This window comes from Manacus vitellinus, unplaced genomic scaffold, assembly GCF_001715985.3.
Source record: "Manacus vitellinus isolate BGI_N305 unplaced genomic scaffold, ASM171598v3 scaffold_32_pilon, whole genome shotgun sequence".
NCBI classification, from domain to species: Eukaryota; Metazoa; Chordata; class Aves; order Passeriformes; family Pipridae; genus Manacus; species Manacus vitellinus.
Genome location: NW_021940460.1, coordinates 4,100,244 through 4,124,831, shown reverse-complemented (window position 1 = coordinate 4,124,831; position 24,588 = coordinate 4,100,244). Strand labels below are relative to the sequence as shown.

General features: G+C 49.4%; 1 protein-coding gene across 1 annotated transcript in view; it reads right to left on the bottom strand.

The window, feature by feature from the left end:
- The window catches only part of CAMKK1 (calcium/calmodulin dependent protein kinase kinase 1), a 54,436-nt gene extending 39,248 nt beyond the window's left edge, over positions 1-15,188 (bottom strand). Inside the window, exons 1-3 of the mRNA XM_008930518.3 lie at positions 14,665-15,188; positions 6,525-6,572; positions 4,826-4,879 (exon numbers count right to left, since the gene is read on the bottom strand). Of these exons, the coding sequence (XP_008928766.3) occupies positions 4,826-4,879; positions 6,525-6,572; positions 14,665-15,105 (543 nt within the window). The 5' untranslated portion in view covers positions 15,106-15,188. The remainder of the gene's footprint in view (positions 1-4,825; positions 4,880-6,524; positions 6,573-14,664) is intronic.
- Between the last annotated feature and the right edge of the window lie 9,400 nt (positions 15,189-24,588).

Below are 24,588 nucleotides of genomic sequence, written 5' to 3'. Positions count from 1 at the left end.
CAAGCTGCTGGTGATGACAACCAGAAAATGGCCATTAGTTTTGGGAGGGAAGGGTGACAACATGATTGAGCCAAGGGAACTTACCACCTGTCCTTTGTGGTCCTCTCACAACATGTCAGGATGTCATTTTATTTGTTAACAGAGAGACCTGCAATGCAAGGGCAGAAGCCCTGGGCACAGTCCCTGCCTGCAGCTCCCAGGGGAGTGGGATGCCACTCAAAGGTTGCTATTACCACCTAAATCCTCTGCTAGTGCATGAAGGCATGCTGGGAATGCTGAACAGAGCAGACAGCATTCCCAGCCCTTCCTCACCTGTCCCTCCTCACAATGACATCCCTCAGATAAAGTGGTTGAGAGGGAAGCTCTGCTGGGAGAGAGAAGTGTTATGAACTGCAGCCAGACAGGCTTAGCTGCCATGGCCCTAAAATCCTGCTCCTGCATTTGTCACCTTTCGCCCCAACAGCAGCAGAATTCCATCAGCAGGCTGTGCCCCATCCATGCTGTGCCACCACAGCAGGGACAGCCTTCTGGAGTGGCCATGCTTGTCTGCCTCCAGCTGTCTCCCTGCTCTTACTGCAGGTGGGTCAGCCCCTCACAACCCCAGAGCTGAACAACACGGGGTGTTGGACAAGCCAGAGATCCTTTTCCTGGTCCTCACCACTGCGGAGCACAGCTGGCAGTGGTTCAGCAGCTGTTGTTATGTGAGGAGGAGGACGGGAAACACAGGAGCTGTGCCTTCCCTTCCCAACCTGGATGGCAACCAAAGTGGATTCTCCAGGGGCCAGAAAGTTCAAGGCTTGCTGCTGGCCACCTTCTCCTCAGCAGCACTTTGTTCAGCCATTGCTTTCATAAACTTGGAAGGAATTTCTCCCCATCACTGAGACTTGGTAGAAAACAGTCCTCTATGCATAGGTACAAACAGAGACACAGAGCACAATCACACAAATCTTGTTTCTTAGGAAACCAGATTTAAAAAGGATAAAAAAAAAAAGAAACCCACTGACAACCTACAATGCTATTGCCTTATTGCAGCAGTAGCATAACAAATGTCCATCATAACCACTTCTCCTTGCAAGCTGATTTAGAGATTGAAAATTGGAGGGAGACATGACCGGAGGCATCACAGAATCAAATTCCATCAGCACAATGACTCCAAACTAGATCTCTGCCCGGACACATCTGCCTTTGCTTTTTATTTGCTGCTTTTTCCCAGAGCTCAGCCTTTCCTTTTTTTCCCCTTGTCACCGTCAAAGCATCTCCTGCAAACTGAGACACTGAAACCTTTCCAGTGTGAAGGGTTCCTTGGCAGAGCCCCACCAACGCTGCTGGAACAGCTGCATGTGCCCCAAGAGCAGCAGGGCCCTCTGCTCTGGGAGCCAGCACAGCATTCCAGGGGGGTCTCCTCCTTGGAGGTCACGTACTTGGTGCTGAAAGTTCCATTTCCTTGGTCTGACACATTCCCTGCATCCGCTGATTTGAGCCAGCACACTTTTACAGCCCTCCCTGGCACTGGGGTTGTTCACAGCAACGAAGGGTAAAGCTCTTAGAAGCACTCTCTCATCTTTAATGGAAGGTAAAAAACCCACAAAGTAAACATGACCCATCTACATTTTTCCCAAATGTAGTGATTGGATATTTTCTTGAGAGTTTTTCCTAATTCTAGGCCAGATCCAAAACTCCCTAAAGCAGCAACAATCTTTCCTTTTGCTTCAAAAGGAGCCAGATTCAGTCCCTGGTACCTATAAACTTTGCCTTTTTGAAGAGAACTACCAAAGAGCCCCACACCTCAGCAAGAATCAGGAGCCACACTCTGAAGTATACTCCAAAATAAAGTTTCTTCTGCTTTCTTTACCACTTTGCTCCTTTTTATTGCAGCACACCAGCTTAAAGACAATGAATCAGGCAGCAAGACCCTGACCTCATGCTAAACCACTGCAAACATAAATCAGTTACAGAATCATCATATCATAGAATGGTTTGGGACCTTAAAGGAACCTTAAAGACCATGTAGTTCCAACCCCCTGCCATGGACAGGGACACCTTCCACTAGACCAGGGTGCTCCAAGCCCTGTCCAACCTGGCCTTGCTCACTAAAGACCAACCAAGGGCAGATTTCCTCCACTGGTGCTTTTCACCACCGAGACAAAACAAAAACGTTCCAAAGCTAAATTTTGGGGGGAAAAAACCCACACAGAAAAGGTCCTCTCCAACTATTAGAATCACAATTGCTTCTGCTAACTGCTGGTACCAGGCAGGTCCATTAGGTATCCCCTGGGGGGGTCGGGGTGCACTGCTGTGGAGCAGCTCTGGATGGGAAGGATAAGCAGAGCAGGATGGAAATTGTCTGACTGGGAGAGCACGGGGGTCAGGCACATGGGGCAGCGTGGGGAGCTCAGCAGCCATTAGCCAGTTATGCAACTGGCACTGTTTCTCTGAAGCTTTGAAAAGTCTGCCAGCTCCTGAGCTGGTTTAATGTCTCGGGAAAGCGGAGGTGTCTCCATCACAGCTCACACTCCCAGAAAACACAAGCACGGGCACCTGGGAGGATCAGGGGGGCTGGGCTGTCTGCATGTGGCTGCAGCTGGGAAAGGGGGAAAGGTCCCACTGCCCCAGATGAAAGGGTAGCAAGTACATGAGACACAGACTTCAGCCTTTTGGCAGCAGTGCAGCCCCTCTCCCACATGCTGACATCCACTGCAATCAAACACGGGCAGACATCTCTCCATCTGCTGTAGAATTCCATACAGCTCCCAGGATCACCTTCACAGCCAGCTGGGATCTGGTTCAGACCCTGCCTCAAGCCCCCAAAAGGAAGATCAGGGCAAACCAAAGAGCACATCCCTGCAGTGCTGGCAGGAGGGGGGTCTGCAATACCCTGCCCTGCTTTGGGCAGCGAGGCTGAAACACGGACCAGGCACAGGAGCCCCTCCAGGGCTGCAGTACCTTTAAAGTGTTTGCTTAGATTAGAAACAGAGATTAAGTGGGGATTAACTAACACACACCCTGGCCATAGGCTTTCACTTTTGGCTTGGATTTGACCAGCTAAACCTACATCCACAGCGTTAATGTACATCCAAAATACAGACAGGAGCACAGCAGGCAATGCTGTCCCAACCCCAGCTCTCCCCTGCCGAGCTGTGCCAGCTGCCCTGCCCACCCTGGGCAGCCCACAGGGGACAGCAACAGGATTCCCAGATCAAAAGGGAAGTGCCAAAATGTAAGGACTACAATTTTAGAAGCAAAAATATCTTCAGCTGGAAATAAATGTGATTTATTGATGCAGTGCATTCCCACCCTGTGCTGCTGGTCCTGGCACTGCCTGTGCTGGTGGGACAGATGGATCAGGGAAACCACGGCTGGCACCATCACCCTCTGCAGAACAAATCATCCTGCTGCAGGGCAGGGGAAGGAGGACTGGGAGAGACAGGGAGCCATTGGAAACACCAACTGCTCCGGTGCAGTGGTGAGTCAGCTTGGAAAGGACAGGAGATGGAAAGAATTGTGGTTCCTTTGCTTGGCCAGCTCCAGGGCACCTTGTCCAGATTTTTGTCTCAACAATTCCATCCCTCACTTCAAGACATTCCTCCTGCAATTTCATGCCTGCTGGGAGCACAGAAGGGCCAAGGAATACCCACAGGCATAAAATTCCACCTGACCTCTTCGACCTGGGATGTCACTTGTAAATCCAAGAGTTAGGGAGGAAAACCCGCTGGGGAGTGGTGGGGAATGAGGACGCTTTACAATCCACAGCATACCCTTATTCCTCTTTGTACCAAAGCCAGCAGGGACAGGGAACAGCACATGAGTCTGCCTGGGTGCTCTGATGGGCCACATTGGAATATTCACCCACATGAGGCCACTCTACTGTGGGAGCAACAGCAGGACCCTCTCATCAAACACAGAGTGGAGCAGCAGCTGTGTTGGGGGCAGCAGGGTTCAGGTTCAACAGCACTGCAACCACCCAGCTCTGCTCAGCCAATTCCTGCCCTTGGATCCATCAGAAACTGCTGGAAGCTCTTTCCAGAAGCCTCCAGGCACAGCCCCACACGGCAAGGCACTTTTCCTTCCTTCCAGCTCCTGCTCTGAGCCTGAACAAAATGAGTCCCTGGGCAAGCCCGGGGACACGAGCACATCTGCAGGTAGATTTTGCAGGAATCCCAGCTGGGATGGCTGGGATTCACCTGCCTCTGGAAGGGGAGGGACAGAGCAGGAGCCCTCGGTGTAAGGAGCCATTCTGAATCTGAAACTCTCCAACTCTGCCCTTCAGCCCAGCAAGGGAGTCAAAAGCCAAGGTTTGCCTTCTGCCTTCCACCCTACACCTCATGTCCTGACAGTGAGCCCCATTCAGTGCCCCCCAGGCACTCCCCAAGGGGGTAAGACCCCTCCCCAAGGGGGCCTTGCCCAGCCAGGCCACGCTGTTCAGCATCTTTCTGATAAACGCCCCCGTTTCCTTACAAAACACGCCTGCTCGTTCCAGGCCAACCCTCCTGTGCACAGCAGGTGCTGAATACCACCACCCACACGCCTCTAATTTCAGGTGACCTGCTTCATAGCTAGAAAATGTCAAGACAAATCAGCAACACGCTCCTGCCTCTGAGATCCCTCCTGTTACATAAGGCAGCCCACCCGATCCGAGCCGCTCCCGCCCGGCACCGCACGCACAGAGCAGGTCCGTGCCCAGCAGGACGTTCAACTCCTTGAGTGCCACACAAACCAGAAGTGCACGTGCTAAAAGCAGCAGGGCAGAGGGGCCCCAGCTCTCAGGGGGGTGAAGGGGAGTGAGGAGCAGCAGCAGCAATGAGGAGCAGAGGAGGGACGCGCTTACGTAATACTTGTCGTCGTTCTCGTTGTAGGCCAGTTTCACAACGCCGTAGGAACCCTAAAAATAAACACCAATTGCACAGTCAGTTCAGCAGCTTCACCTTGGCTTCTTGCTGCTCAAGGCTGGTAGAGCACAGCTTTACACAGGGTAAAAAAACAACTCTAGGCCACCCTGACCCCTGAGCAAGGTCTGCAGGTGACGTGACCCCACAGCGAGGTTGTACATTTTGCTGGGCATTGGAGGATTACGTCCTTTTAGCCCATCACCTCCTGCCCTGAGCCAAAGCCACTGTGTCTGTCTGAACTCAAACGTGGGTGGGGAGCATAATTTTCAAGTAGATATTTTTCGGTGCAAGTTTGGAAATTCTGCATGAATACCTTTCCTGTACTTCTGCACAAAACCACCTTCAGCACAAAACCTCTCCATCTCTTGACAGCAGATGGACTTCAGTGATGACCAGTTGCCTGCCTTCCACCAACTACATGTTGCCCAGGCAGGTGCAGACCTGGACTGCTGCTGCATCCCCAGCTCCAGTGATAGCCTGAAGCCAAACTCCATCCAAATCACTGTTTTTTCGCAGTTCTGTGTCAACACTAAACATTTTATGCAAGTGAGACATGACACCATGGCTAGCTACCATCCCTGACAGATGCCTGTTGAATAAATGAGTGGGTTGAACACCAGAGCCTTCAATACATTTCTCTTAACTTCACTAGAAGCTGGAATAAGGTCCTGGTCTCAGAGACCAGCAAGCCATCTGGCTGATCCAGGAGCACACACAGCAGGGCCAGCAGACCCTCTACCAACCTCACTGTGATCCACAGGGAAGGAGGAGGCAGGTGCAAATCCACCTGAGAGAAGGTCTCACACTCTCCTTCATACTTAAGCCAATGACAAAGGCCCTAAGTGGGTCTGAAGCTGAGTTTGGGATGGCATCTGCTGTACCAGCAGCAGTGGTATCTCCAGCCTTACTCCCTGCCTGTCAGCACAGCCCACGGCACAGATGGAGAGGGTGCCTCCTCCCACTGCCTCTCATCTTGGAGAGGAGTTTGGGCTAATGAAACTCTTGGTGAAGGTCTCTGCAGCTCAGGGTGCAGTCCCTTCTGACTGCAATGTTCCAACTGCAAAGGCAGGTACAGCTTCCAGGCAGCACCACCACTCCTGGACCCATCTGCAACGGTGGCAGACGTCCAAATGTGCAGGTGTCTGAGCTGCTCACCAGCCCAGACCTCTAAATAACTTTGGAGCAACCTCTTCTGAATCATTCTGCAGCTTTTAAACATGGACTAGTATTAAAGGAGCATTTCATATGACGTACAAACTTTACCTAGTCCTGATGGGGACCAAACACCTGCCCTGATCTTGTTTTTGTTGGGGTTTTATTTTAACTTTCCTTGTTGTGTTGTATTAATGCATCAAAGGCTCTTAGTGTTACATTTGGCAAGCAAACACCCTGGAAGGGAGCCAGCTTAACCACCTTCCGAGGGAGGAAAAATAAATTTAGATTTCAGAGGAAGTAGCTCCACTTTGACCTTGAATAAGACTTGCTCAAACTAATAAGGAAATAAAACAAACAAACCCCCCCAAAACAAACACAAGTTGCACAGATTCTTGGCCAGTGAGGTCCCTTGGGCTGGCACAGCCTTTCCACCTGTGTGTGTACACACAGGTTGCCTGTGCCCAACACGACTCCAGTACTTACCTTGCCTATTTCGCTCTGCAGCTTGTACTGGTTTAATTGCACACAGTCCTGCAGATCAAAAGGAGAACATAATTAGAGTATTGCTAAAGGAAATGACTGACTGTGAATCAGGTTCAAGTAGAGGCAGAGTGCTAAATAATGAAAGACTTAATCTTACTTCAACTGGTGTATGTTACACTATAAGCATTACTTTTTCTTTTTTTTTTTTTTTTTTGACAGTCCAGGACAAAATAATTATGGGCTGAATTCTGATTCTGGTTGTGCTGGTGTAAACCCACCCCAATTCTGCAGCATTAGCTCCAGGTTCAGTCCAGGGAGCCTGACAGCAGCCCCATTCCTGGTTACATTGACCCTCTCTCCTGGACTGTGTCAGTACCAAGCAGGAAAACCCCCATGCCCAGCTCCCCAGGGCTCTCCCAGCCTGGCAGCTCCCAGCACACACCCCAACCCCAGCGTCACAGGATGAGCCTGTGCCCTTCCCAACATCAGCCTGGCAGAGACAGGGACCTTCTGGGGCCGTGGATGTGGCTGCACCCAAAGGAACCCTCAACTGGATGGTGAACTCTTTTCAAGGAGAGCACGTGGAGCCAAGCTCCTCTGCCACGGAACACAAACAATAGAGGATTCTCTGCAGCTGAGGGAATATTTGCTGTAATAAATCACCCCTGAGCATGTCTGATCTCTGCTGGTAAGGTATCCAGCACTGACACCCCAAGGGGTGGGAGATGCAGACCCCCAGCAAGCTGTGACAAGGGTGTAGTGACGGGGTGCACCACAATGTAAAAGCAGTGCCAGATGCCTTCAGTCCATTTGTAAGAACAGGGGTGTAGAACAGTCCCTGCTCCGTGCAGCATTCCCACTGACAGCAACACCCCTCTGCCTCTGGGCATGCAGCACGGATGTAGTAGACGATAATTTTGATTTTTCCCCATCACCAACCAGAAAACACTCCTAACACAAGTGGTCATCACAGTGAAGAATTAAGAAATGGGGAATTGATGACTTTTTAAGCCTGCAAGCAGTGGCTTGTCAGGAAGACAAGGAATGATTAAATCTTCACCTTGTCGCCAGTGAAGGAAGTTTTTTCCACCTCTCTGACAGGGAAGAAGAGCCAAATGTGAGTAATGGGGCCACAGGAGTGTATTAACTCTGCTGCTAGAAAGCACACATCCTTCCAAAGGTAAAAACCAATCCATCAGAACGAGGAGCAACCAGAGGAGAAAGCATGACCCAGCAAATGCCAAGATATAAGGCACAAGGCCACTGAAAGGACCCCCCTCCCCAAAGGAGGGGGCAGCATGCAGGAACATGGGGTACAGGCACGTGGAGGACAAATTCCCTCACAAACACTGTCAGCAGATTCACTTCCCAGCTCGAGGCCGTGCTTCCCATCGTGGGGATTTGCACAAATTAGGCAGGAGCAGTTTTCTGTTATGTCTCCTGCCCTGGTTTTCCCTGTGCTCAGCTTTGTATCCCTCTCCCCTGTCCTGTGAAAACTGCAGTGCTGCAGATGGGGAAACACTCACTGGAGAGGCTGGGACAGGCAGGAAAAGCGACCACTCCTCCAAGAAAGCCTCCAACCACCTCACATCTCCTGCTCCTCAAACCAGCAAGCTTGCAATGACCAGGTCCTGTTATCAGGCCTCCTCCCCTGAGTAGGGATTACTTGCAGGAGTAAATACAGCCTTCTACACATAGCCCCAGAGTTTTTGGTCTGCACTCTGTTTCAAGCCATGGTGGCATCTTTTCCCTTCATCCTCAAGGATCAGAGCCCTTTGTGCTGGATACAAACCCCCTCACAAAGCATTTAGTGCAACTGAGGAGGGACTGTGCCCTGTCCCTGTGTCCAAGGCACCAATTCCTCTGACTCTGACCATCACATTTCCATCACCCCTCTTACTCTGGCCAGAAATTACCATTCTTATCCCACACCAGACTGACCACCTGAAGCATCTCTCTGGTGTTTCACTGCTGCTAAAAGGAGCTCGTGAGCAACACCAGGCCACCCATTTCTAGGGGATGATTTTTTGAAAGGGGTGGATAAATACTGGGAGGGGAACACCCAGAGAGGGTCCAAGGGACAGGCAATGCCAGGGCCTGCAGCACAGCCTCCCAGAGTTTACACTCTCTGTCACCACATCCCAACCTGCCCCACACCTCCATTACCCCTCAGGTAATTCCTGGTGAGAAGCACCATCACTTCAGCTTCTGCCCAGCTTCCAGCACTTGAGCTGAACACAGCAAAATCAAACCACATTATAGGTGCTTCCTACCTTTTTTTTTCCCCTTGCTGAAAGACCATAATTCACAGTTCAAGCAGCTCCTGCCACGTGTTGCTGCAGACTGGCAGGGTTGTTATTATGTTATTTGGTTCTCCTGCAGGAAGTGGGATAATTGTACAATTCCTTTATCAGAGAGAAACACCTATCTCTGGGCCAAGTGTTTCTTTAAGATAACATTGTACAGTTCTCCTGATTTCATCACGCCAATGTATTTGCAACTGCTGATAAATACAAACAGAGTAAGAACCTTAATGAGATCCTTTAATGAAAAGCTGATAGCAAATTAGACTCAGTCTGTCCAAGTGTGCAATAATTGTTTTGCCTTAAAAAACAAGATGCCCCGTTCATTAACATGTCCAAGGTATTAGTCAAGAGAGGAAGGGGAGGAATTAATGCCACAGAAAACAAAAATTGGTCAAAAATCACAAAGCACAGTTCAGTCCAGAGCTCAGGCCTAATTCCACAAATCCACTGTGGCCACCACTGGGTGACAGAAATTCTGAAAAATTGAGAATTGAGCCTTTACTGTCTCAGGGGAGATGCGGGGATTGAAAGGAAGAACCGGCACTGATTTCCAAAATAAGACATTTCTGAAAACAATCAGACTGCCTACACACATACATATATAATGGAGAATTTTGCCCACTAAAAGCAGTTAAATTTATCAATCTGAAAAGAACTATAATTTTCAGCAATTCAGAAATGCACATTAAAGAGAAGCATGGGAGGAAAAAAAGTGGGAACTAAAAGCCAGTAATGAAGGAACACTGGTTTAAACTCATCCTGCCTGGAAGGGGAAGCAAAAAGAACTTCTAAAAACAGATAAAATGAAAATAAAGGTCAGAAAATGGGTATTAAGGGCAGCAGTGAATACAAATTAGTAAAGTTCTTCAGGGACAGAGAAAGACAGACAGGAAGGCCAGACCTCATGGAGGTAAGAAAAATAAACAGATTTTTAAACAACATCCAAACCCAAGTGCAAAAGAGAAAGCCCAGCACTGCTGCAGGAGCACTGGCCATGGCTGGGCACAAAGCTCAGCACCCACCTGGGACCCCAGAGCTGGATGCAGGAGCCTGGGCACTCACCAGGTCCCTGGAATATCACTGGGAGAGTGGTTGAAAAGAGGGACTGGGACCAGGGGGAGCAAGGCAGCCCCTTTCCAGCCCCTCTCCAACTGCAGCTCTGGGTTTTCTCCTTCTCTCAAACCTTACCCTTGGAGGAGTTGGAAATGTAACTTTAAATAAAGGTTAATTAACCAAAGGAAAAGAAATTAGCGTTGCCTGTGGGGGAGTCTTTGAAGAAATGTTTTCCAAGTATCTTTGATCTTTTCAGGAGAGCTCAGGTTTGAGCACCACAGTAAGACCTCTAGAAGGAATTCCTTTGTGGGACTCGAGGGGCTGGGAAGGGGAAGCTCAGCCCATGCTGAGCAGGAGCTCAGTCCCCACCTCTGCCCTGGTCCCACATGAGTTTTGCTTTGTGCACAGCAAGGAAATCACTTTATGAAGAAAACTAGGCAGCTTCCAGAGGCTGGAGGAGTGTGACACCTGGATCAGCCCAGCACCAAGGCACTGCCTCTCAGCTCTCGACACCAGTTCCTTCAAACCTTTGGTTGGCCAAACAAGCAGGGGGCTATGACAACAATGTGGAAAGCCAAGGAAAGAAAGGACAAGGAAGTGATTTATTTTCCATGCCTCTGTGGTAAACCACGCACACCGAGCCTAGGAAAATTCCCTTTGTCAGCTCATCCTCCTCCCTGCATCCTCAGGTCAGGAGCATCTCTGAGGAGGGAGAACACACCATCCTGACTCATCCTCTCCACTCCTGCTGGAGCACACACGACCTGCAGAGCTGCCCAGGCAGTGGGGAACTGGAACAGCCTCCTACTGATCCCAGAGGGTGGAGAGACCACATGGACACCAGGGAAGGGGAACTGGGATGCCAGGGAATGGGTGGATGCAGGGAGAGAAAGGGAACATGTGAAAGGGAAAGGACAATTCAGCCAGAAGAGACCAGAGAAAAGACAGTATAAAGCAATTAACTGTGCTGGCAGGTCTGGGGAGAAAGCCCGGAAAAAGACAACTTTTATTTTTCTCCTAGTCACTCTCCAAGTAAGAATTTTCTTGGCTGCCTAAAGAGGTTAGTTTGGGATGACAGAATTAAAAAAACCCCACCAGCACTGCACTTTCAAATGCCACTTTCCAACAAGCAGCACCTCTCCCCTCTCACTGATCAAGCCTTGCCATCTTAGATAGGACAAGTTCTGTCAAACACAGTCACAAGACATCCACCACTCTGTAGAAACACCTTTGGAGTCCTTTCCTAGGACATACAAGCACTGGGGCATCATCTGGGCAGCACAGCAGAAGCTGCTTTTAGCAGCCTCAGGAAAATCCTCTCCTCTTGCCTTGCTGTCAGCACTGAGCACGAGCTGGGAACATCATATCAACAGAGGCAAAATGGGCCAGCAACCTAAACTCTGGGGCCTGTGCCTCAGCTCTGCAGCTTTATGTACCCTTAATGGCTTCAGCCTAATCACTTCTGTGCCACAGCTAAAGGCAAAGCCATTCCCTTGGTGGAGAGAAGCACTGATAGGCAGCAAAGGCAGCAAGAAATCCAAACAGGCACTCCTGCCAGAGAAGGCAGCACTGAGAGAACCTTCCAGGCCATAGCCCATGAATAATCTAAGGAGGGGAACAAACAGGGAATTTTTTTAATTACAGATGAATTTTTGATAGAGATATGACAGATCAGGTCAATTAAGTACAAAACAATGTTGTCAGGAGAGCAGAACAGGTTACTTCTCTTGCAGAGTTAATACTGCAGATCCAGACTTAGCAGTGGCTGCAAGACACCAGCAGTTGCCAACCTTTGTGCCAGGGCAACTGGCTAATTGGTGGCTCTCCTTGGTTGACAGGGAACAGTTTTTGTGCAATACAACAATTCCCAGCCCTGCTAGCCCAGGAGCCACTATCTTCTTAAAACCAAACCCAAAAAGCACTTGGAAGAAGGGTGTTTGTGCTATCGGTGCCAGTGATGGGACAGCCCAATTCACTGCCTGCTGGTGGCACTGGACGAATCCCCTCTCAGTGCCACAGGTTCAGCTTCAGCTCTTGGCCCTCTTGATCCCTGGACAGAAATTTTCCTCCCAGCCTGTGATATTAAACCAGCATTAAAAAGCTGAGCAGCATCTCTCCCAGAGAACACAATGTTCTTCCATAATTCATCAGCGAACAACAGAACATTCACCTCCTGCTGGAGCCCCACATTCCATCTCCACATATCACATCTCTCCATTATTTCTCCAGATCAGTCCAGGGTACAGCATCACTGACAGGCAGGCAGGGAGCTGCCATCCTGCTATCTCTGAATGAAGAGGGAAGCGGATTCAGTCTGAGATGGCTATCAGTGTGACAGGAAATTGTGACAGGCAGCTGTGCCATCTCTCCCTGCTCCTGATGGATGGTCCCTGCTCGGGTGCCACTGATAAAGCCTGAATGCTCCTCAACTTCATCTCCAATTCTGCACAGCCTGTGAGTGACTCGGGCAGTGGCCACGAGCTGCAGTGATGGATGCTCTGCCTCCTGGAAGGCACTGACTGATGGTGGTGGATACTCGATGCAAGGAGAAAGGAGCAACTCCAAAAGGGTTTTAAGCAGGTGAGAGACCTGGACTGGAATACAAATGTGCAGCTTGCCTAGAACAAGGTGTGTCACAGAGTCATTTGCAGGCAGTTCAGGGCAGTGTTGTGACCGGTGAGCTGGATCTTGTCAGAGTGACCCACACCCCCCTGCTCACTGAGGGTCTGTGCATCAAAGTGATCAACAGACACACACCAGCAGCTGATAAGTGCACTGTGACTGTATTTCTCATCACAGTCTTATTTTATCCCCAACAGGACCAAAAACCTCCACACAGAGTCCCCGGTAACTCTTAGAAGCCCTGACAGAGAACAGACAACTTGCTCTCCATTTCTTGCTTAGTGCCCTGCTGTATCTCAGCTGTACAGCTTGGGGTTGGACTGGCAGTGCCTGTCCCAGCCATGAACACAACAACCACTTAGCAGCACCTGGAAGGTCACAGGCAGGACGTGGAGCTGGGCTGTGTGCAGGCTGCACACACCGACACTTACTCCTCATGACTCAGTGCCCAGCCTCAAACTTCACACTGTAACCAAACATGCATCTTCCTTAGTCCTTTTGCTGTTCCTTACAGGATATGGATACTATCCCTGTAAGTTGGGAAGAAGCAGCACAACTCCCAGAAGCACCTCTGTGAGGGCGAGCACCCACCTCAGAACAAGCCCAGCTCTCTCCCAGGCTCCCCTCCCCTCCTACCACAGCAATTCCCCATCAATATGAATGATGGTTTCCAACGAGAACAGCTGGGCTGCACCAGAGCAGGGCTCTAACAATCAAGTGATATCAAAGTGACCATGAAAAAGGCAGCACTGCATAAAGAGCTGCTGCAGGAGCAAGGACACAAAGGCTCCACATCTGCATTTCAAACTCAGCCTTTCCCAGCCCTAGGCAGTAACTATTGCTCCCCAGGATGCAGATGCTGGGGAAGAGGATGGAGTACTTTGAATTTCCTTGCAGATGGGAACGTGCCAGTCACACTCGACCACGGTTACCCTGAAAGGTTTCAGACAAGCCTCACTCCTGGCACAGTCACAGCACTGCAGGATGGGAGAGCTGGCACTCAAGTCACGTCCTGCTTCCAAGAACTGGCTCCTTTCCCTCCCTGACTCCCTTATTAAAGCATATGGCTGCTGTCATAGAAGCTGCAGTCTCTGCAGTGCACCTTCTGCAGGTAACCTCTGATCAGCTGGGGATGCATCCATCCCACTGCTAATGTGCCTTGCACAACTTCCCAGAGGACAGTGGCTGATTTGGTCGTGCACAGCCCCATCCTCTCAGATGTGCAAGGAGAAAGCACCCACTTCTCAGGAGGGAAACACTAAGCCACACACTAAGATTTCAGCTTCAGGCCACTTGGACCCACATAAAAGTCTAAACTCCAGCGATTTGGGTCCCTGAATTGCTTCAGGCTCAATGTCTTCATCCTGACACTGGGTAGTGTGCTCTGAGCAGCCCCTCTCTCTGCTCCCTGTCCTCCCCACAGCAGCACATCACAGCACTGGGAATTGCAACCAGCAGCTGCTTCCATCAAGACACTCGACCACTGACAGTGTGTCACACCTCCAGGACAGGTGTGGTACCAGGAGAGCAGGGGGAAGATGGATGGCAGGAACAACCACAGCCACCCAGACACTCCTCTGAAGGAGAGGAGGGTCACAGCCCTTGGTTACCACTGCTGTTACAAATGCTTTAAAGACAAAGGAAAGCCCTGACAGGAGCAGGAAACTCCAGTGCATTTAAGCTCTTTATAAAATTAAATCATGCCTGCAATTATGGCAAAACACAACAGGAGATACATAATCTCCAGAAGTTTAATTCCATAAAATACCATCAGCAAAGCTGCTGTGACTGATGAATTCCCAAAGGGTGCACACAGCAGGGACACGAGAGCAAAGTCATTTGGTCACAGCCCTTTCTCTGAACAACCTGAAAGACCTTCTGCCTTCTACCATGACACAACAGTCCTTAACAGGACCATCCCAAGCAGGTAATGGCTGAAGGAGCCAAACGTCAGGACCAGGGTTACACTCAGCAGAGGTCTGGGGGATGGAGCCGTTCCAAACCAATGCGATCCCTAGTTCCAGGGATTTAGGGATTTTTTTTTTCCCTTAGAAATAACAGCGCTTTCAGATCTACTGCTTCAGAAGACTGCTCCCATTACCAGTTAAGAAAGACTTATCTCATCTCTATCCCACAGCTGTAGAGGCGAACATGCCTACCTCAGAATCTGAGATGGAAACCCGATTGGACTCTATCGTTGGTCTCCTCATTATACGTGGTGATGGTCCTGTGGCATAGGGACCACAACCTGGGGTGTTGCTAGAAGCCAAATAACCTCCTGATGATCTTTCCTGAAGAGACAACTTCCTACTTGATAGACCAGGTCTAGTGGGAGGTCTCTTGGGAACGTGCCTCAATTGGGCATCTTCTGACTGCGGGGAAGGTAGAAGTTCATTGGTTCCCACGCCAGTGTTGACTCCATTTCTTTGGATGTCCTTTACATTGTCAGAAAACACTGTGTCATTTTCTTCACCGTTATCTTCACCATTTTGGTCACTTCTGTCTGGGACAACAGACACATCTAGGGCTGCGACCCGCTCTGCCAGTTCAGTTTGTGTGTCCGTGCCTCCATCCATGGCATTTCCTGAAGAGTCCCCCATCGTGTGTCCAGCTTCTATGGTCTCAGATGGACCCGTGGAGAGCAGCAATATTAAACCTCACAGGCAGCATAGGGCACGGAGGAAAAGCTCCATGAAACACCTGAAAGGAAACACAAACAGAGCTAAACTGAGGACTAATGTTCACTCAACACAGACATAACCCAGACAGCCAACTCTGGCTTCTTCCAGCACACGAGAAAGGGAAGGCAAAACGCTGGCAGGCTGTAAACAAGGTGCAAACACTCAGAACAAAAGGCACTGACCTTGATAGGAAAGTGATAAAAATGAGATTTTTATCTGATGTGCAACAAGTGACACAGCTAAAGAGAACTTCTGCAGCCAGACCAACAGCCAACCGGAGCTTACAGCAACAGGGGAAGTGCAGCTGAGGGTAAAGGACTGAACTCTCAACCTCTTGAATTCTTATTTATAGGATACAAGAGCTCCTGGCATGTACCCAAACCCAACAGGCATAACAACAACTCCACAGCCATTTAGGGCTCCCCAGTCTCTCTGTTGCCCTGTAGGGCCTTAGAGGATGTCACAGAACTGCCTGGAAGTCAAGCCATGCCTGGTGACTTCCACATTGTAATTTCCAATTTAGTCAACAGCAAAGGCAGAATTTAAAAGCCAACCTGGTTCCAGGGTCGCCCCTGGCCCCCCACAGTTACAGCCTGTGTGCAAACACACTTTAACCTTGCTGCCCACCATGTATAATATCTATATTGAGGTGCAAATCAACAATGCTTAATGACTACAGCATGTGGGAATCAGCTTTTCCCTGGGAAAAGACCTACAGAACACAAAAGTGCAATAGAAAGCTAAAACTGCTGCATAAAATCGCTGTTTCCTGGATGCTAGTTTCAGTCTCAATTTAAAACAGATTTCAGTCTCCCCAGCACAGTCCAGAGCAGGAAATGATCCTCTGCAGCACATGGCTCTCAACCCTTAATCACCTCTGAAGATGCAGCACTGCATCATCTCATCCCTCTGCCCAGTTTCTGGGGACAGTGGGGGAGAACTTAGCCTTACTCACAGCATCCTGGCCTGCATCCAGAGAATTCCAAAGCAGCCCTGAAATATTGCAGCCTTCAGTTCTCTGTATGCAAAGCAGGTTGGGCATAAAACCCCTGCAAGCCAGGTGACACCTGCATCTACATTTCATTTCCATGAGGAAAGGGTGGGAGTGAGTCCAAAAAGCCCCATCCAGCATCAGCCTGGGAAGATACACAACGCTCTTGTCAAGGAGCACAGGTTAAGCCATGCTCAAAGCTGCCCAGCAGTGCTCAGTTAAACACACTAGAGTGGACTCTGTGCCCCACAGCAGCCAAGCTCAGGCAACCTTTAATATCAATAAGAAACTAAATTAAGATCTGGATGGGAGGTTTCACCCTAGGTGATGTGCCAGTCACAGGGATGCACCCTGGGCACTCGGTGCCACAGAAAGGAAATATCCAAACCTAAGATGTTCCTCCCTGCATCCCGCTGCTCATCCCCTTTTCCCTTTCTCCCGTCTTTTCTGCAGGCTTGCTCAAAACACGCTGACAGAAGTGTCACTCACCCAAAACATGAAATGGTGAAATCAGCTTTAAAAGCTTATATTCAAACTGTATTTAAAGCTTCAACCCCAAAGCACAAATCCCTTTTGGAGCCACGGTGCAGGCACTGGGGGTGGCTCAGAGCAGCAAGGGAACGGGTGTGGGGTTTGGTCCAGCACACACTGCACGTGGACCCACAAACACAGAGGCAAACCAGCATGAGCTTCCCCTCTGCCAGACCTCCCTGCTCCCCCAAGCCCCCAAACCCCAGCTGGAAGCTGATTTTAAATGAAGGGAGGGAGGCAGTAAAAAGGCTTCCACCATTTAATCCAGCTTGCACAAGGGATAGGGGGAAACCTTTAATTCCACCCTGAGTTAAAAAGCCTAGCTTTGCTCTTCTGCCTACAGAGAAATAAACCCAGGGCCTTTCCTTGCAGCAGCTTTAGCTTCTGGACACTCACAGCTCTCCTCACTCATAGGAGGAAAATCAACCTGCAGCTGCTCCTCCACCTTCTTCCCTCCTCCTCCCACCAGGTCTTTCCCATATGTGGGAGCGAGGTGAAGGAAGAATCTGCTCTTGTTGCTGTGTGGCTGGACACGAAAGCCCACAAATCACCCCCCTGGACTGAACACCTGGGCATGTCACGCTGCTCTGCCAACAGGAAAAAAAGGCTGGAAGCACTGGGAAGAGCAGCCAGGTCCCAGCAAACAGCAATGCCCGTGTCAGCCACCTGCACAGCTCCTCATCACCCAAACCAGGCGCCCCAGGGTGTCACCCCCTCAAAAGCTGAAGCACAGCTCTAATTCACAGCACAGGCTGCAAAATAAATCTTCAGCTAATTGACAACTTAAATAGATAAACTGAAGATAAACCCCATAAATCAGTTTATCCGATCAAAACAAACAGACCCGCACAGCGTCACAAAAATAATGCAGTGCTGCTAAAAGTAGGCTAAAAAATCCAGCAGACTTTAAGGGAAACAATTGTTCATGTGTAGAACTGGGCTCTGTTTCAGGTTCTGCTGTTTTGAAGGATTCCTCTTCACTGATAAACCCTCCAAAACCATATTGGAAAGCAAAGATCTCTGAATAAGCAAATCAGTTACGCACAGACCAGGCTCGCTGTGCATCAACTCGGCACAAAAGGCAATTACCAATTTCTGCGAGGCAAAAATCAATGGTGGATTTGCAGTTTGTCAGGCTGGGACGCAACCACAGCTTGCTGGGATGGGAAATCCCAACAAAACAAACTCCACAACCACCTTCTCCCAGCTCCTGCACAGCTTTGGGCCCGACGTTCTCCACGCTGATCCCCCACCACACTGAACACCTCCTGTAGATCAGAGGATTATGCTGCAGACACGAACCAAAGCTGCAAACAAGCTTATATGAGCAAAATTAATTTACTTACAGATATCTTATTTACCATTTTTCCCTGTAGCTGTTCCTCTGCTGCAGGCAGACTGCCACTTCAGCCGTGTTTTTCACAATATATTTATCAAATGGCTGCACATGTTTCCCAGAAAGGCATTGAGCAGAGCATGGTACAAAAAATCCTTTTGAAAGGAATATGATCCTGGAGAAAATCTCTCTGTGTTGTACGTGGGAGTGGGAGATGAGCAAATGCAATCAGTTTTGCTGCTCGATAAAGTATTTCAGAGCATTGTTTGAAAAATAAAAAACTGTAAATCTAGTTTACTGTCTGGTCCATCCTTTTGGCTACCTAGAAATGCTCCTATGAGAAAAGACAGGGAGGTTAAAAGGCCTTGGGTCTCAGCAAATCCAGCTTCATTTCCCAATTTTGCTACAGGTTACCCAGAGAAGTGACTTTACAGCTTCATCTGTCGCAGTTCCCAGGTTAAGAGAGGGATGCTGCCCGCAGCCCACCTCATCCTGCTTCCCCTCTTGTGTCCCTGAGAACATATCTGCCCTGTTCTGAGGCACCAAGGGCCGTTGCAGTAAAACAATCACAGTGAACAATAACTCCAATTTGCACAGAAAGCGTTCAGGCAGCGACTCTGCTGCTGCTCAGTGTCAGAGACTCCAAATGCTCATGGCTGGCATCCTCCGTGCCAGCCTGGGGACTGGCAGGGTTGTCACACTGAAACCCTGCCTGCAGGCACATCCATTAGGTGCCTCTTGACCACACCAGACCCACTGGCACTCTCACAAGGGAGAGGTCCCAAAGATCATGGTAGGATTTAGTCTGTGCTTTACTACACACTGTCAAGGTCAGGAATCAGGCCAAGTTTTCTGAACAGTGCAGTGATCCATGTACCAGGACAGGCTGTCTGCAGAGGGGATATCACCTCCATCACCAGCATCCACCAGCTCAGGTGAGATCCCCCCACCAGGAACTCCCTCCTGCCTGGGGCAGAGCTGGCAGCACATCCAGCCCTGTCCTGGATCACCCTGTGTGTGTGCCCTTCAGATGTTGCCCCCAGCAGCAGAGCCATGGTGAAGAATCTGCTCTGACTGCTGTCAACTGGCAGCACAAACTCCCTTTAAGGAGAGAAGCAGCATGTCCTGGGCTGGGCTGACAAGTCCTGGACAGCTCCTCGAATGACATTTTAGAAATATTAAGTCAGCAAGTCCCTTCCAGGGCCTGAGCTGTCTCCCCACACCGAGCACTACAGCCTAGGAGTGTTTCCCTCCTGGAGTCTCTCCTGTGCTCCCTGTTCTGCAGGACTTCCCCAAGCACTCAGTGCTACTCTGTTACCCCAATATGAGGGAAGTAATTCCACACACCCCATCCCGACCCCACCACCTTTTTACACATAGGGGAGGCACTTGTCCAAAGTCCAGCCAGCTCATTCCAACATCTTTGGTCTGGAGAAGCTTAAGGGAGACTTGGTCCCACAGCCACGCACTGGAACAACATCTGAGCTGCCTCAAACCCCACAAGTGGTTTGCAACACGTGGATCTTCAGATGAGACCCTTATGGGTCTCATTGCTGTGGTGGGAGAGCAGCCAGAGGGTTTATTTTTCCTGCAGCAATTCAATTGAGAGCATGTTAACATGGTTAAACACTGAAAACAGGTTGCCCAAGGGGGCTGTTGTGGATACCTCAACCCTGGCAGTGTTCAAAGCCAGGCTGGACAAGGCTTGGAGCAACCTGGTCTAGTGGGAGGTGTCCCTGCCCATGGCAGGGGGGTTGGGACTGGCTGATCTTTAAGGTCCATTCCAACCCCTTAACATTCTATGATTGTATGATTTTATGTTGGCCTTCATTCCAGCTCTGCCAGCCCCTGGCACACCAAGCAGGGCACCTGAGGATGAGATTGCCTCTTGCCCATCTCCACTCACACTGCTGCTGTGAGGAGAAGCACAGGAGCTTCTTGGCATGTGTGAAAACCACCTTCAGACATCACTGGTTGAAAAGCAGCCCAAACCAAGAGGCAGAGGATGACAAGAAGTTGCAGCTCTGTGAAGCTGAAAAGAAGCAAATCCCTGCAGCCTTTGCAGAGCTAATCCAGGCAGGTGTACACCACCACACTGGCCACGTGGGATGTGTTCTCCCTGGGCAGTAATCACTTTTGGTACTAATTCCTGACTAAAAGCAGAAGTCACTAACACAATCCAAATAATGAATAAGAATATACTGTTGGTGCTTTTTGCACACACACTCCATACATTTGTTTTGTCCTGCAGCTCACAAGGCTCTTGTTTCAGAGCACGTCTTGCTGAAAAATCTCTCAGTCCTCCTGTAATCATCCCAGTCCTTTTCCCTCTTCTCTCCACAGCTCTTGGCTGTGAGCCTGGCTGTTGTGCCACAGTTGAAAATTAGATCTAAAAGCTTCTGTGAAGCTCCTTGCACAGCTTTAACAGTAACCACTGAACAACAAAGAGCAGCAGTTTTTGCAACTCAAGCACTGGGTGAGAAATTTGAAAAGAAGGTTCAGACCCCGCTCCTGCCAGATTTTTCTCCCTACCACAGTCTGGAAAATGCATCATTCTACCTCCTCCTTCTTAGTCCCTCCCAAGAGAGGGTGCTTCCCAAAGGGATTTTAGGGCCAGTTCAGCCCCAGAGCTACAGACAACGAGCAGACCATGGTGCAGCACTCTGTGCTTCTCCTGGTCTCCCTCTCTTTCCCATGACAGACCCCATCTGAAGGCAGAATCTGGGGTTTGCATCTGATGAAGGACTGATGCTTTCATGCCTCTGGGTGTAAGGTGTGGATGCAGATGTGAGACAGAGGGGCTGAACTCAGCTGCCAGCTTCTGGTATTCTCATGTTAAGAATATAAGTTACAGCCCTTCACACCACCAAGGCCATGTAACCAGTTTTAAGAGCAATTAACAGCATATTTTAAACATGTTTTGAAACTAGTCAGCATGCTGAACCAAAATCTCCATTCTACCAGCCCACAGCACGAGAAATAACAACCACCTTGTGCAAAGTTTCACAAAAGATTTCCCAACTGCATTATATTTCATCCCTCCGTGTTCTAATTAGACGATTAAATACATTTGCATAATCAGATGCAATTACACTAATTGCATATATAAGCAATAATCAACCAAAAATTATTCTGAAGAAAAAAAAGTTTCTACTTAAGGAAATTCCTGCAACAAGAAAACACTGAGGAGTGTCTGGACAGAGTGAGTGCCAAGTCTGTCTAAGAGAGAGCAATATTAATAATAAAGACTCCAGATACCACTGCTGGAACAGGAGCCCTGAGAGAGCATTATCTGACTGGGTAAAGCTCTGTTGGCACATTCTAACCATGTCTTCAGTGGGGACAACACCAAAGAATTGGAGCTGTGCTCCTTTGTACTCAAGCCCTGACTACAAACAATTTTGGTACATCAGGTGTGGCTGCTGTTTTATAGTAGAAGTTCAGCAAGACTTGTGGGCATCAGCCCCTGATACTGGACTATATTTGCTTCTGCTTTAATCTTTTAAAGCTGTTTATCACTCTATGAGCATCAGAGGTGGTTTTATTTTGCAAATTACAGCTGGGAAAGCACAGGGAATGGTCAATGAGAGGCTCTCAGCCCACATATCCCACAGGTTTTGCTGGCAGTGATGGGAAGTGCTGTGACTCACCAGCTCTGCAACAGCCCAGAAGAGACCACAAACCAGCACATCCCAACACCCAACTCCACACCAACTCTGCAGACAACCTGAGCTCGGATTATAACAAATCCCATTTGCCCTTGTGGCAAGGGACACAAGAGCCTTGCAGGGGAAGGCCCCTTGGCCACTGTGCCAGCCTGGTGTCAGCTCCTGACACTGCAGCAGTGAGGGGTGGGAGGATGGGGGAGGTTGGTGTGGGTAGAGAGCATCGAGCCTGGTCTTACTGGATGGTTTGCCTTAACTCCAAGACACCCTAGGGGAAGCAATATGAGGGAATTGGGCATGGTAATGTGCACACACAGCCTGGACAACATCTGAACCACTACTCAGTTTGGTGTCAGAGGAGAGCAAAAACTCAGGAGACCCTGATTCCAAAGCTGCTCTCAGCAGACACTGACTCAGACCTCAGAGCCTGCCTACCCCAACCTCCTCTTCAGCACCCATCAAGAGTTCAGGAAACACCCCAAATGCAACGTGCACAATGCACAGGGAAAGCTAAGCCCCATAAATCCAATGGAAAAGTAGCCTTCTGGCCACCACCTGTAAGAGTACGTGGTGCCACAGCTTCAGGTTGCACAGGTGGGCACAGACAACATCAGCTCACAGAGAGGTCCTGAGTAGGGTCAGTGCAGAATCTCTGCAGGAAGGGAGCAGAATCCTGGGGCTGAAGCTGAGCAGGGAAGAGGAGGAGGAGGAGGAAGAAGTGTCATGGTAGCTGTCACTTGCTGAGCTGAGAGGCAGCATGATTCCCAGGAGAGGGGGCAGCAGTGGCAGGGAGCACAGCTTGCTGGAGGTGGATTTAAACAGCCAGTGAGGGGGTGCTTCAAAAAGTAACTGAGAATGTCAGGCTACATCAAAGTTGAAAGGATTAGATTATTTGTAAAAATATTAACAAGCAAGGCAGTAGCCAGACCCTGTTGATTAATGAGAAAAATAGCCAACTCAGAATGAGGGAGGCTTTAACATTTAGGGTCTTCATTGCAAATAATAGCTTACCAAAAATTTGTACCATGGCAAGATAAACGGCAGGTTAAATTAAAAAAAAGGGTTTCAGTTGTGCTAAGGGGAAAGGATTCATCTCAGGTGAGCCATCTTCTGCTGCAAGCTATAATGATACCTCAAAATTGCCACAGAAGATGACACAGACATGAAGAAAACAAAAATGAAGAAACCAAGAGGACCTGAACAGCCTATCAGTCTGCAAGGGTGAAGCCTAATATTCCACAATGGCCAAATCCCCTCTGATCTCACAGGAATGGAATTGGGCACTCAAATCAAAGCTGTCTGGAAGCCACTGCAGTTGTCACAGTGCCTCTGGGGGACTGTGCTGCAGGGCAGGACACCTCCCATCCAAACAGGGCCAGGGCACTAGAAAGAAGGCTATGGAAAGCATCTCTGTGGCATGGAGAGAAAGGGAATATAAGAGAAACAGAACCAAAACCAGAAGGCACAGCAATGAGCCCATGCACAGGTTTGTGTGAACACACACAGCACAAGGCACCTGCCCTCTGGTTTTAGGGTAAGGTCTGCTTTTTAAGGCTGGTAAGCCCAGCCTGCAGCAAAGGCTCCAAGAGCTGCAGGGGAGCCTCCCAGCCAGGCAAACCAGCTCTCACACACCAATCTGTCACCCTGAAGAACAGAAATCAAGTGTACAGAACAGCTGATCTTGTGGGACTGCATCCTGCCTCCACAGCAGAGCCCATGATATATACTAGCAATTAAATAAATTAAGGAGGGGGGAAGAAGCCACGTGGAACGGTGCAGACAGGCTGCTGCTTCAGCAGCAGAGTCTCAGCCCAAGCTGCACATCAGCACCCAGCAGACAGCCCACACGCTTCCAGGCCACCTCTTTCCTCCTTCCCCATTTATTTATTCCATCAGCACATTTCTCAGTCCTGCCTGCCTCCTCCTCTGCACCCATTAGCACCTTTCATACCGACTGCCATGGGTATCTCTGCCTCTCAGATGCTCACAGATTTCCTGGTGCTATACAATATATAAGAAATCAATGACAGAAAGCAAATCACTGCAGGAAAATGCTGGTACAGTTTAAGAGGAGCAAAGTGGCATCTGGGAAGGGACACCTATAGATCATCAACACAGCAAAAGAATTCAGCATCAGATACCTTTGCCAGGCTCAGATCTCACAGCACAGACCAGCACTGAAGTCAGTGTTGTTTAAAAAGCATCCACAACAAACTGAAGAAGCCACCAGGCAGAACAAGTTCACATTTATCCATGTCAGTCTCAGAGGGTTTACCTTTCTCCCAGACAAGGAGAAAGCTTTCAGCTGCCTTTGAGGGACCTGCAGGTATTTCAGGGGATACATCAAGTTGCTAAGTCCTGTAAGCCAGCTGCAGTGAAAAGTCTTTCCACCTGTTCCAGGATTGCCAATCTACAATAAAAGTGCACAGCACAGAACACAGCAGGCTTTCTTCTTCCCAGCAGTTCAGACATGGGTAGAGATTTCTACTCAAGGTGATCTCTGCAGAGTTTTAACCAGGGAAATGATCCCAGCACCCATCTCTAAGTGTCCACAGGCTGAAGGACTTCATCAACTCTGCCAGCCTGCAACCCACAGGCAAAAGGCAAAGCACAGACCCACACAGGGCAAGGCAAAAAGCACTGAACTCTGTAAAACAAGACAAATGGTCTTCAAATTCAGAGCTCAAAGTATTTGCTCTATTTCCACATGGATAACTCCCATCTTCTGATAATCCTCACATCTTTAGAAACCCCGGCACTTGAAAACATGTCCTCAGTTGACCTGCACAATATCAAAGGCAGCAGCAGAGAGGCTCTGTAACAGAGGGAACAGCTCCAGGGGATGAGCAACAGATCCCACAGGAGTCAGAACCAGGCAC